At 39.5% G+C, this 13,234-nt stretch overlaps 1 protein-coding gene across 4 annotated transcripts in view; it reads right to left on the bottom strand.

Annotated features, from left to right (window-relative positions):
* xpnpep2 (X-prolyl aminopeptidase (aminopeptidase P) 2, membrane-bound) overlaps positions 1–13,234 on the bottom strand; it is an 89,574-nt gene that overhangs the window by 56,124 nt on the left and 20,216 nt on the right. For all 4 annotated transcript variants that reach the window (XM_048544565.2, XM_048544567.2, XM_048544566.2 and 1 more), the window contains exons 5-7: positions 4,412–4,475; positions 1,365–1,472; positions 1,202–1,279 (exon numbers count right to left, since the gene is read on the bottom strand). In XM_048544565.2, the coding sequence (XP_048400522.1) occupies positions 1,202–1,279; positions 1,365–1,472; positions 4,412–4,475 (250 nt within the window). The remainder of the gene's footprint in view (positions 1–1,201; positions 1,280–1,364; positions 1,473–4,411; positions 4,476–13,234) is intronic.

The raw sequence follows: 13,234 nt of genomic DNA, 5'->3' as shown, positions 1-13,234 counted from the left end.
GACCAAGACACTAAGAATACTTACTGTTATTCTTTGGAGAAACACATGAAATATTTAATGGCCATCTGAGCCAACAGTTGAAAGCAAATTGTAAAAATTAATTTGAATTTCAACATCAGTCACTTCAACAAAAATCCTCAACCTAATTGTCATGTTTTTAGACAATAATAATTAAAGACCTGCAACATATATTTGCACATTCAAAGTTGGTGCTATCCCTTAAAATTTACATGGCATATTCCAGCAGAATTATTGGGTAGCAAATATAATGGGAATTTTGAATGTTGCGCGTTGGGGACCATGCAGATTCCTCGATGTTGGGAATTGTCAGAGAAATTGAATTTTCTGATGGCTATTCTCCTCTGTCTGCAACCTTTGAAAGAATCAATTAGAGTCGGAGAATTCAAAGCATTTTGACTCAGTTAAGCTTCCTAGTTAGAAGATTAAACGTTGCTGTGAAGTCTGAGTAATATTAAACCGAAACGGGCTCCCACCTTCCCCGTTCCGCCCAACCAAACGAGACTACTTCTGACGCGTTACACTCACACGATCCCTGACGGCTATGCTGCTGAACTAATCCAAATCCAGAACCACCACAACTCCCCTTCCGCTGACCCAACACCCACCTCCCTGCTTCTCCTGGACCCCAAAACACCAGCTGACCTGAAGATAAATGAGTAATTTTAAGTTTAATTGGGGTTTCGACTCTTTTTGAATCATGCAATTTCCAGAGTGAAATAGATCAGTATGTATCAGAATAATGTTGCTGCAGGCAAATTTGGGAAGATTTTTCGTGCACCAACAGTGCCACATGCTGGAATTTTACTGCAAGCATTTATAAAAAACATAGATTGAATTAATTTTAAACTTCTTAAGGATGATAGGAAGCTTACAACAGCAGTGAAAATGTGACACTTAATTTGTGTTACCTGCCATTGGATAAAACAAGCAGGCAGGGAAATATATTCACCACCAAACAAAATATATTCAGTACCAAACCTTGGGCTCTAAAAACCGAATGATTGCAGAAGGACGGGAACAGTGAAGGTGAGTTTGAAAATGTTAAGGAATTGCTCTGGCTGGAGGTATTTGGATAAAACTGAATTAGAATTTGAGATTGCACTAAATTTTGACTTGATTGTGGAGCTGATTCTCAGAGTAAATAGACCAGAAAAAAGTCTTATAAATACCGTTTCCTTACCAATGGAAAAGACGAAAGGGTCAGCCGCGACTATATCTCCTTCCTTTGTTTCATTCAAAATCCAGTTTACAATTGTTGCTAAGAGAGACAATACATGTTTAGAAAAATAAATGTAGGCAAATAATATTGGATCATTAAGTCTCTCACTGCTGCTATGACTCACTTTCCCCTTTGTTGAGCTCCCAGTTGCAATCCATTTGACGTTCAGCTTGAAGCCAGTAGCGTCCATCAGTCCAGAGTGTAGCCTTCATCTTACTGACTACTGCGGTACCTGTGGAACAATTTGGCCACATCTTACCAGGGACACTATTTATTTCTGTTTGAATTGCACCTAAAAGTGAAAAGTAGCTTTTTCCTAAATTGATAGTGAAGGATTTTCAATTATTTTGTTAGATTACTTCATCGAAGAGCAACATTTTGCAAATGAACAAAATAACAAAAGGAAAGCATGCAAAATTGTTAGACTTGATCAAAATTGTAAGGTACGCTGACAAACCTGACCAAGAGAGTGCATCTTATTGTAATTTTAAATGTTTGAGAAAATGTGATTCAAGATTCTCCAAACTTTGAGAAACATAACGAACCTGCATTTATGTAGTTCATTCAGTATTCAAGCCAAAGATCAACCATGATTGTATTATATGATGGAGCAGGCTAGTTAGGCCATGTAGTCTACTCCTGCAGGGCATTGCCAAATATTTAACAGCCTATGATGCATTCCTGAATGGTAGTAATTCGTAATAATGTAGGAAGCATAGCTGTCAATTTGTATAGAGAAGGCCACACAAATCAGAAGAAAGGAACATGAGAAATAGAGATAGGAATAGTGTATATTTGAGTTTGCTTGGCTATTCAGCAAGAACACAGCTGATGTAAGCAAGTAGGAAGGCAAATGGTATGTTGGCCTTCGTTGCAAGAGAAAGTGAGTATAGGAGCAGCAAATATTATTATTAAATATTATTACAGCTCTACAGAGCTTTGGTAAGGCCACATCTGATGAATTGTAATCAGTTATAGTCTCTGTATCTAGGAAAGGATATATATGTCATTGAGGGAATGCAAGAAACATCGACCAGGTTGATATCTGGAACAGCAGCCTTGTCGTATGTGCAGAGCTTGGCTTGATTGGGCCTGTATTGACCAGAGTTTAGAAGAATAAGAGTGGACTTTTATTGAAACGTTTAAAATTCTGATCAAATTCTGATCATTTGTAGACAACTGATCTATGCTGGTTGTTGATTGCCCTTGTGTATTAAAACCAAGAGAAGAAGAGATTACATGAAGGCGGCCATCATTCAGCCATAAGAGATAATAAGGTGTAGAGCTGGATGAACAGAGCAGGCCAAGCAGCATCAGAGGAGCAGGAAAGCCGACATTTCGGGTCTGGACCCTTCTGCAGAAACATTCACTAGGCTAGCTGTGCCTTTCAATCTGATATCCCAACATCCTTTGGGAATAGAGGGCTGTGTGTGCATTAATTTACCTACTGAAGTGAAATATGCTCATCCATGCTTGCAGCAGTTGGGTACTGGGAACTGAACACTCCCTATGCAGCCTGAGCTGCCTGCTATCACCTTTTCTTGTTTTTTTTCCAAACAGCTCAGACAAGAAGATTCCCAATGGATATCCATTGATAAAATTAGGATTAAAAAAATTGGTAACTCATATACCAGAGAGATGAACTATAGTCTAATGTTGCATTCAAAAACATCTACCCTTATATTACTTTAATCTTTAAATGATCTTCCATCTATTCTGAAGTTCTGTGAAAAGCTGGATATTGAATTGCCAGGAATATAATTAAGACTGAACATCCCTGAGGCAGGGACATCAGGAAATTGTGTGCAAAAAGTCTCAGTATCTAACTAAGATTCCTCAACATTTCAGCCAGGAGATTTGTGGGCCTCCTCCAAGGGCCATACGAACAATCACCTCAGTCCCTCTTTTCAGTGTGTTGTACGCTGTGAGTAAGTGAACGAGACAAGTAGAAAATTGTACACCTGCAGTCTTGTAATCTCATTCCATTGGGCCATAATTCTTAATTCAAATATTTGTCTGATGTAGATTGCTAAGAAGAAACCAGTTTCAACTGGCTCAGGTCCCAAGTGTTTTGTGCCCTTTCAACTCCAGCAATAACATTCAGCATCATTACAATATGCTGGATAATGAAAAGCCCACAGCTGAGGAAGGGATTTTGAAATGGTTTATTTGCTTCCATTTTAATAGTCTGGTCTATTGTCAAAAGCATTATACCACTTCAGTGTGCAGAGAGTGAAAATTGAAGTTCAGTATACTGTTAAAGAGAGGAGCAGTTTGCCCTGGCTATGAAAAGTAGTAAAAAAGAAAGAAGTAGAACAAGAACCTGTGTGCTTTTTACTCTATCCACTTTTTACTGCAACAGAGCCAGAATGTTCCTCCAGAGATGGGTAAATTAATTCAAAGAGATTGAAATAAATGAACCTCTTTCAGACAGATGTAAGACCCATCCAGTTTTGGTTTATGCACAACTCTTATCACATGGATCCATTATAATAGCAGTCTAAACTGGCTTTTATTGGTTTTTGAAAGAAAGGTGTGTTGTTTTTGTGCTTCTGCAGTGTATGTGGGTACAGAGGGGTATATTGCAAATGAAAACTTACTTGTTTGGTTTGGGATTCCCGTAACCTATGAATTATAACTGATCAGATTGTGTCTGTTCTGAAAGAGCAAATTTTAGGCCTTGACTAATTATAATGGAATAATGTTGAACAGAGTTATCTTTCAACAACTTGTTGCTGAAACTAGGATAGTCTGCCACTAAATTTCAATGTTTCTGTGTTTTTCTGGTAGAATACTTTGCTTGATCCTGTGAGTTTCTTCTCATTCAATGCAAGCTTGTCTGCAGATGATGGTTTTTGCTTTGGATATGACTAAAGAAACCCAAATTGTATCATTGTTGACAACTTGAGTGCTGAAACCGCACTGATAGTTATAATCATTTACTATTATTGAATTATAAACAATTCTGTATCCTAAGTCATTGTCATGAGGACAAGCTGCCTCCCTGTGATGTTGTATTGTATAGCACTTGGTGTTATTTGTGACAGACGGAAAGTATTCAACTAAATTTTGATCAGCACCTGCCCAGGGAAAAGCATTAAAGTTATACCCGTCTCCAGTGATTTGAGTATGCAGAATCATTTTTCTCTTTTTCTTTCTTCTCTGTGTTACCTGCTGTTCCTGTGAACCCTGTAATCCAGGCCCTTCTCTGATCCTGTGGGGCGATGTACTCACTCTGAAAAACATCACAGAATAATCTTAAATTCCACTCATAATGAATTTTCTGGATAATTCTTTCCATTCAGCAGCATTCTAGTGGAATAAAACAAAGAACTGCGGATACTGGAAATCTGAAACAAAACAAAAATTACTGGAGAAACTCAGGTCTGTTAGCATCTGTGCAGAGAAAAGGGAGAGTCAATGTTTACACAGTGCAGTTCAAAGAAGCTGCATGCAATTTCTGCATTACAGTGGAGATCGGTGTATTTGTTGTTTCCACTGAGGTTATAATCAGGAAGAAAGCCTGCATGATAAACAATGCGACGACTGAGTTTTGGCTCTGTGCTGCACTTTCTCTGAAGACTAACATCCTTTCGAAAAGGTCAAGTTTTTAGGTTGTGACTAATTACAAAAGAGTGATGTTGAACAACATCATGTTTCTATAACATGATGCTGAAACTGAGGTAGCCCGTCATTAAGTTTCTATGTTTCCCCAGTTGAATACTATCCTCAATCTCTTATGTTTCAAACATGAGGTCATTAAGTTCTTAGTCAACGCAAGCTACCGATGATTAATTTTGTAATGCACATGACTGAAAAAATGAAAACTGTAACCCTGCACATACCGTTTGAGTGTTAAAACCATTCTGGCACATTGCTGCAGGTCGCTAATAATTCAATTCACTTGTACCAGGCCTACATCAGCTGTTAGCTGCAATGCAATGTCACTGATCTCTGTCTTATATAATACACCTACACAAAATATCATTAGCAGAATTCTAGTATTGGAGCAGAACCATTGTTAGAAATAATTTAAAAAGCATTGCAGTTGTTAGTTACATTGAAAAATAAACCTGCACACTTTTTATATTAAGTCACTCAGAAGATATATGCTAAACCTTTAACGGACACTCTGATGATATCATCATTGTATTATGGTATGACAAACAATGGTGTACAGAGCTCAGCGTTTTCCATCTTACTGAGCTCTCTTGCAGAATGACACACTGAAAGAAGGCTGCTACAGTACAATCCATTGCTTAGTTTAAGCCCAGAGATGCAAATGATTGTAGAGTACATGTGTAGATGCCAGGTGCAGTTGTGTTTGACCCAGATTTCAAACTTATGAGCACCAGCAGAAATATCATATTACGATACTTCATGAGACATCTCGCCACATGACATCATGGGTGTACTGCAGCAATAACTGCTTGTAAAAGAATCTTCACAGACTGCAGCTCTAGATCATAAAGCATTTGGACAGCCACCCATCGTAAGTATATACGGGCACAGATCTTGAACTTAACACACCCAGGAGCCAGACTTTACCTTCCTTCTGGTTAAAGTTCGAGATCTGAGAAGATCATAAGGCATAGCAAAAGCAGACCTTTCAGTCCATCATTCAATGCTCCATCGTTCAATGAGATCATTGTGGATCTGAATTTTCAACTCTACTTCCCTGCTTTTACCCTATAACTTTTTATTCCCTGACAAATTTTTTAAAAAGTCTGTCTCAGCTTTGAGTATATCAGTGATCCAGCCTCAATTGACCTTTGTGGTAAAGAATTCCACATATTCACTACGAGAGAAAAAAATTCCTCCTCATCTCAGTCTTAAACGGGTGACCCCTTTATCTGAGATTGTGCCTTCTGGCCCTACTCTCTTCAAGAAGAAATAACATTTCCATATCTAGCCAATCAAGTCCTCCAAGAATCTGTGGCAATAAGTATGTCTCTCAATCTTCTATATTCCAATAAGCATGGGCCTAATCTACTCACTCTTCTATATATGCCAGAAAGTAAAGACCTAATGTACTGAATGTCTCTTTTCTAAGCTTGTCCATCCACACCTGATATCAGCCTAGTCAAAGTGGTCAGGGCTCCCTCCAAAGCCAATATATTTTTCCTAGGATAAACAGCCAAAATTTGTTCATGGTATTCCAGCTGTGGTCTGATTAGTGCCTTTCATAGTTTAAGCAAAACATCTCTGAGTTTATACTCTACTCTCTGAAATAAAAGGCAATATTCCATTTGCATTCCCTTTTAGCCACCTGAACTTGGATGCTACCTTTTTATGATTCATTGATGATGACTCCCAAATCCCTTTGTTCTGTAGTTTTCTGCAGTCTTTCCTCAATTAAATATATTCAGCTCCTCTGTTCTTCCTGCCAAAGTGCGTAACCTCATATGTTCCGCATTATATTCCATCTAACAAGGCTTTGCTCACCCATTTAATCAGCTCCTTTGTAGATACTTTGTACTGTCCTCACAACTTGGCCATAGTGTATTCAGTTCCCTCTAGTTAGATATTTATACTCTATTTTAGTAGAAGAAAAATAAAGTTTCAACCTACTTCTCAACACAAAATTTAATGTGCAGTAGTTTTCTGGGTTTAAAAGCAAAAGTCAGCTGCTAAAGGCTTCTGACAGGATCAAATCTAAAATTGGCAGGCAAAGGATATTCTGAAGAAGCGTCTAGGCCCGAAACGTCAGCTTTCCTGATCCTCTGATGCTGCTTGGCCTTTGTGTTCATCCAGCTCTACACCTTGTTGTCTCATAGTTAAAGGATATTGTTGGTTTAACTATAGAGGCACCATGTTTGGGAAACTGGTATTTTAAGCAAAATTGTATTTTAAGCACTAAAGCTTGATGTTATAACCTAGAGAATCTTATCTCATGGAGTGGTCAGGTGGAACTGCCGTTCTGACTGTTTAACTTCAGTATAAAAGAGAATGTGATATCATCACTCCTCATTTGGTGTGAGGTTGGTCTAGTGGCTGTAACCTGCTACAATAGACCTCTGTCTCTTAAAGGCACAGACTCAGACTCAGACTCAGCAAACCAGCTTAAAATTGACAGAACCAACAAAATTAAACTAAAATAGAAGCAAAAGAAGGAATAACAACAATAAAAAAACAAATAAAAGAAAGGAAAAAAAAACAGGTCACTGTCTCTACTCCAATAAAACACAAACCTAACCCCTTCAACACAAAGTAAAAGACATGTATTTGATTATGATCAGAGATAATGGGAACTGCAGATGCTGGAGAATCCAAGATAACAAAGTATGGGGCTATCTTAGGAGCAGTTGCTGCTTGGCCTATTGTGTTCATCCGGCCCCACTCTTTGCCCAACTCATAATCAAATACAAGATAACAAAGAGTGATATCTATTGAATTTCAGCTATTTAATCAATATGCTTGGCTCGACTTCACAGATCAAACTTTAAATGATCTGGAGAGGAGATCTCTGAAAAGATTGCTGACTATCAGCAAGGAAAGGCTTCACATAATAAGTATATATCTGGTCTTTCTGATGATGATTAAAAAGACCCGGAGAAGATCTGGAGAATATTTAAGTACCAGCTTCTGGATGAACAGACTCCAATTCATGTCAAATAGGCAGAAACCTAGGAGTCCATTGATGACTTTGTCATAGGATACTGAGTGTTTAAAGACTGTGAAGCAGTCAGTATCAGCAGCAATATGTTCGCCATCTTGAGGGGCTGGGAAGGGAAGTTTCATCATCTCAATGATCCTGGCCATGGAGAGGTAAACCTTAATGTGAGATGGAAATTTTCCAGTCATGTTAACCAAATAGCTCACGGAAATGAAGCTACTCATGAATTGGTCAAATTTTCTGGTATCATGTGCTCATGTACAACAAAATAGCTGAAAATTTCTGCACAGGAAATTTGTTATGCAATTTGTTGCTTGAAAATGCAGTTTTCTATTAAAATATTTGGAAGCAGTGAACGAACAGCTTTGAGCAGATCCAAGAAATCATTGCCAGTAGGATTCAGTCAACATTAAGTACAGACAAATAAATCTTGCCTAATATTTTGTTTCTTATTCATGACATGAATAAATACTATTTACTCAAGTTATAAAAATAATGTGATTTTAGTCCAACAGATTTTATATTCATTGGACATCACTTTTTTGCTGGTTTATGGCAGCAATGTTACAGTGTGATGTTGATGAAATTCTTTCTCATGTTGATGTGGCACTGCCTGATTGAGATCTGCTGCTTTCTGCATATGCAAATAAGCAGCCTGTGGTATTCCTGCCATTCATTTTAACAGATGGGTATATCTAGGCTGGTGATCAAAAGAAACAAGAACCCCGAGGAGAGATAGCAAGAACTGCCAATGCTGGAGTCAGAGATAACACAGTGTGGAGCTGGAGGAGCACAGCAGGTGAGGCAGCATCAGAGGCGCAGGAAAATTGACATCCTTCAGAACTTTCTTGCTTCTGTGATGCTGCTGGCTTGCTGTGTTCCTCTAGCTCCACACTGTGTTATCTAAGAAACTCGAAAAGTTGTCAGGGAGGAGGAAATAGATGATCACCTGCAGAATCCTTCATTAGAAAAAAAGCTTCTTGCATTATTTTTGGTGCTGTTTGCTAAAGCTGAATGCTACACTTTATTTAGTTGTGATGGGTGAGGTCTTCCAGAGGAGGAAGTGTTGTTCTCACTCATAATTTTCCTCTTGTTTGTTGTGTCATCTCTTAAAAAATGTCATATGCTCCCTTGATGGTTGCCTCTGCCTCCCATCCAGATGCCCGCACTCCATCAGTATGCTCCAGAAGTGAGATTCACTAGGTTAGGAGCTGAGAATGAAACATGGCTTCATGTTGGGTCTGCTCGTGAACATGTTTGAGCATGTTCACTGGATTGTGATCAGGAGCTGGATTTAGTGCTGTCCATGGTGGCTGAAACATTGGCGGCTGTGCTGTTAATTGTGGGAAATGCTACACTACAGTCTCCCCAGAGACAGGACAACCCTCTGCAATTTAGATGGATAGGGAAACACACTCGCTGACAGCGGGCCATCAATGAGACAATTGACTCCCATTTACTCTAAATGCACCAAAATTTACTGGTGGTGCAGGTCCTCTATGTAATGGAAAATCCATGCCTCGTAAAAGACACCAAGCCAAACCTCAGCAGGTTTAGGCCTGCAGCCTCTTAGAGGGGGAGCTCTCTTTCCAAGACATAGTGCTGCAGCATTGTACGTGGAGAATAGTCACACAACCTTGTCCTTGCTTCCAATACTCTTGCCATCTTGTCCAGAAAACAATGCCAGTCCTCCAGTGTCCATTTCACCATTGCTCACCCTCTGTCTGGTTTGGCATTCTTGCTTAGACATTAGTAATTTGATTATGTTCGTTTTATTCATTTATTCATTAACAGGATGCGGTGTTGCTGGCTAGGCAGCATTTATTGCCATCCCTAATTGTCCTGAGGGCAGTTAAGAGTCAACCACTTTGCTGTGGGTCTGGACTCAAATGTAAGCCAGACCAGGTAAGGATGGCAGTTTCCTTCCCTAAAGGGCATTATTGAACCAGATGGGTTTTTCCAACAATTGACAATGGATTCACGGTCATCATTAGTTTTGTAATTCCAGATATTTTATTGAGTTCAAATTCTGCCATCTGCCCTGGCAGGATTCAAACCCAAGTCCCCAGAACATTCTAGATCACTGGAAATAATAGACTAGCGATAATACCACTACTTTATTTACGCTTTATTAGAGAATCAAATCTCGGTAGCTCTGTCTAGTCATGTCACTTTAAATCATCGATATATTGTGATCGCTTAGACTCATGCTGTTAGTCCAGTTGTCCACAAATCCTTCTTTTATCCCAGGCCTCTTTCTGGTACATCATCGCTGGAATCATTGTTCCCAGCAGAGCTCCTGGCAATGGAGAGCAGCTGGGCTCTGCTTGGCCGATAGATCTCAAGATCCTGAATCTCTAGGATAGCCTAAAGCTGGCCAATTGAGTGCCTGACAAGCACTTAACCCTGTTGGAAGTCTTTTTAGAAGCAAGCAGTGCATTGAACCAGTGACCAGTTCCATTAAATTCTGTCCCAGAAGAGTAAGCCTGTTGAATGTTTCCTCTCCCAAACCTGGGGCACCAATTGCACTGCCCTGGCCATCATTCTGTGTGGGTGTGTAAACGCAAACAAGAAGGGCCACTGGACATAAAACGTTAACTATTTCTCTCTCCACAGATGCTGCCAGGCCTTCTGAGTTTCTCCAACAATTTCCGTTTTTGTTTTAAGAAATTGGGCAAGTTGGTACAATTAAAGGATTAACCAGCTCAGTAGGCTAATGGTAAAATTAAACAAGTCCAAATTATCGTTAGTCAGAGAGAAAGGAAGGGCCATCTCCATGTAGCTGAAGTGTTGTTGTTAGCTCCATGTAGCTGTAGTATAGAAAAAAACCTCGGAGCCATTGCTATCACTGAGTTATGCTGGGGAGCTAGAGCTCAGCGAAGCCAAGGATCAGTGGTCACTCAGTGAACGTGAAGGATGTCAGTTCAATGAAGTTGGAGTTGAGACACTGGCGGGTAGCCATAGGGCATGTTTGTCATGCCAGTGAAGCTGAAGTGGATGTGTGCTCTGTGAAGGTGGCAGTTGGAGCACAGTTAGAGAGCCGAGATAATGCCAGTGATTGAACTGCTGGGGGTGCAGCCTTGTGAAACTAGTAGGATGTAAGGAAAGTGATTGAGCAACATGAAGTAAGCAGTTACTGGGGCACTTTCAGCTGGTAACCTATAGTCTGACAACCCATTGCAAGCCAAAGTAGCAGGAGGACTTCCAGCTAAGTTTGAAGGGCTGTTGACAAGAAATCAAAGACAAAATCCTTCACTAAGAAGAGCTGAAATCCCTTGTGAGAAAGATGGAGTTGGAAAGACTTTAAGACTTACAGTCATATCTGATGTCTGAGTGGGCTTCTGAGAAAATTTGTGGGCTCTGTCCTGGCTGTACCTTCCATCTAATGTGCAGTTATGCTGCATTTAGTTTGCCTGTTAATTAATGTTTATCTCATGTTAATTCGGGACCTTTGAGTACCAGATAAGTAATAATGACTGTTTTGTAGTCTCTTATCTGGTAAAATTCCTTCTGTTTGTTTGAAACCATGGAATCATCTAACTTTATTACCTTAGTATAATAGTTAGGTTTTCAAATTTCATCTGTTTGAAAAAAAATTCCCAGTACCTTCCCGAATCATAACAATGTGTATTCTGTTTGATTTGTTTACTTGATATGTTGTAATGTACAACAGTTGCCTCAATTATTATGGCTTAAACTGTTCTGGAACTATCCAAAATTCAGAAGTGTTAGAACAATATAAGCAAGGTTTATAATGTGCCTTTTGTTCCAGTTTATTTTGCATACTTATCCAAGATGATTGCAAATGCTACCTATCGTTTAACCCTTTTCTCGTTATATCAATGTGCACAAACAAACGTGACCCAAAAGTGTTTACTTTGTTCAAACTAAATTTCCTCAATTAAATTGAAACTTTGAAGTAAAGGAGATCATTGTGAAGAGGGACAACTAATTTTTCCAGCAGTTATGGCATGTCTTAACATCCGGATCAGTTTCTGGGGGAAATTCATGTGTCCTTCCTATAATAGTGTGTTGCTACACTCAATAGCTGATGCAAATAAAAAATTGAAATAGACTTTTAACTTGCAATGAAAATACATTCTAAATTTGCTGCTAGTGACATTGGATTTGAATAAGCTGAAAAATAATATGATTTTCATACATTACTCTGTTTAAAAAACACAAGGCATGGAGATACATGATAAACGATCAGACTCTGGGAAGCAGCAATCATCAGAGGGACCTTGGTGTACATGCTCACCAATCCCTTAGGGTAACAGGACAGGCAGATAAAGTGGTTAAGAAGGTGAGTGGAATACTTGCCTTTATCAGTCAAAGCATTGAGTTTAAGAGGAGGGAGGTTGTGCTGGAACTAATGTTGGTTAAGCCACAGCTGGAATATTCTGTGCAGTTCTGAAATTCGCATCATAGGAGAGATGTGATGGCACTGGAGAGGTTGCAGAAGAGATTTATCAGGATGTCACCTGGGCTGGAAAGTTTTAATAATGCAGAGAGATTGAAAAGACAAGGATTGTTTTCTTTGGAGCAGAGGCAACTGAGGGGACGTGTATAAAGCTAGGAGGGGGCATAGATAGGCGGTACATGAAGACACATTTCCCCTTAGATGAGGGATCATTGACCATGGGGCATAGATTTAAGATAAGGTCCAGGTAGTTCAGAGGGGAGATGAGGAAAATATTTTTCACCCAGAGAATGAGGAGGATCTGGAGCTCATTGCCTTTAAGGTTGATAGAGACCGAAAGCCTCAAGATGTAAGAAGTATTTAGATGTGCACTTGCGATGTGCACTTGCACTGTCATTGGAATACAAGGTTATGGGCCAAGTGCTGGAAAATGGGATTAGAATAGTTAGGCACTTGCTTTTGATCAGTGCAGACTCAATGGGCCAACGGGCCATTTTCTTGACACTCTATGACTCAAAGATAATGATGTGATTTCTCTGAAAATGAACTTGCAGGAAGGCTAATTGATTGTTAATAGCCTCTACTCCAATCAAAGCCTTTAGCAAAGGTCCTCTGAGCAGGAAGAAAAGGGCATGCTATTGAAGCCTTATGGAAGATGACGCAAGCATGAAGCTGTAGTCACCTACATGCTTTAAGTGCAGTCAACACGATTGCTATAGTCAACAAAGTGGACCAGGCCAGCAAGACCTAGCATACATGCAATTTGTCACAGCGGAAGTTGCACCCGAAGTTGCCTGGATTTCTTCACATCTGCAGAGCATGTGAGACCAAACGACATTGGGCACATATATGCAGAAAAATTGGTTTCAAAGACCAGTGAGACTCTCGAACAAGAACCTAGTGACCAACAAAGCACAGTTTGGGCAAGTCGAAAGTTGTCTAAATGTATCCAAGT

This window comes from Stegostoma tigrinum, chromosome 15 (genome assembly GCF_030684315.1).
Source record: "Stegostoma tigrinum isolate sSteTig4 chromosome 15, sSteTig4.hap1, whole genome shotgun sequence".
NCBI classification, from domain to species: domain Eukaryota; kingdom Metazoa; phylum Chordata; class Chondrichthyes; order Orectolobiformes; family Stegostomatidae; genus Stegostoma; species Stegostoma tigrinum.
The sequence above is the reverse complement of the archived record's forward strand: the minus strand, read 5'-3'. Positions and strand labels throughout refer to the sequence as shown.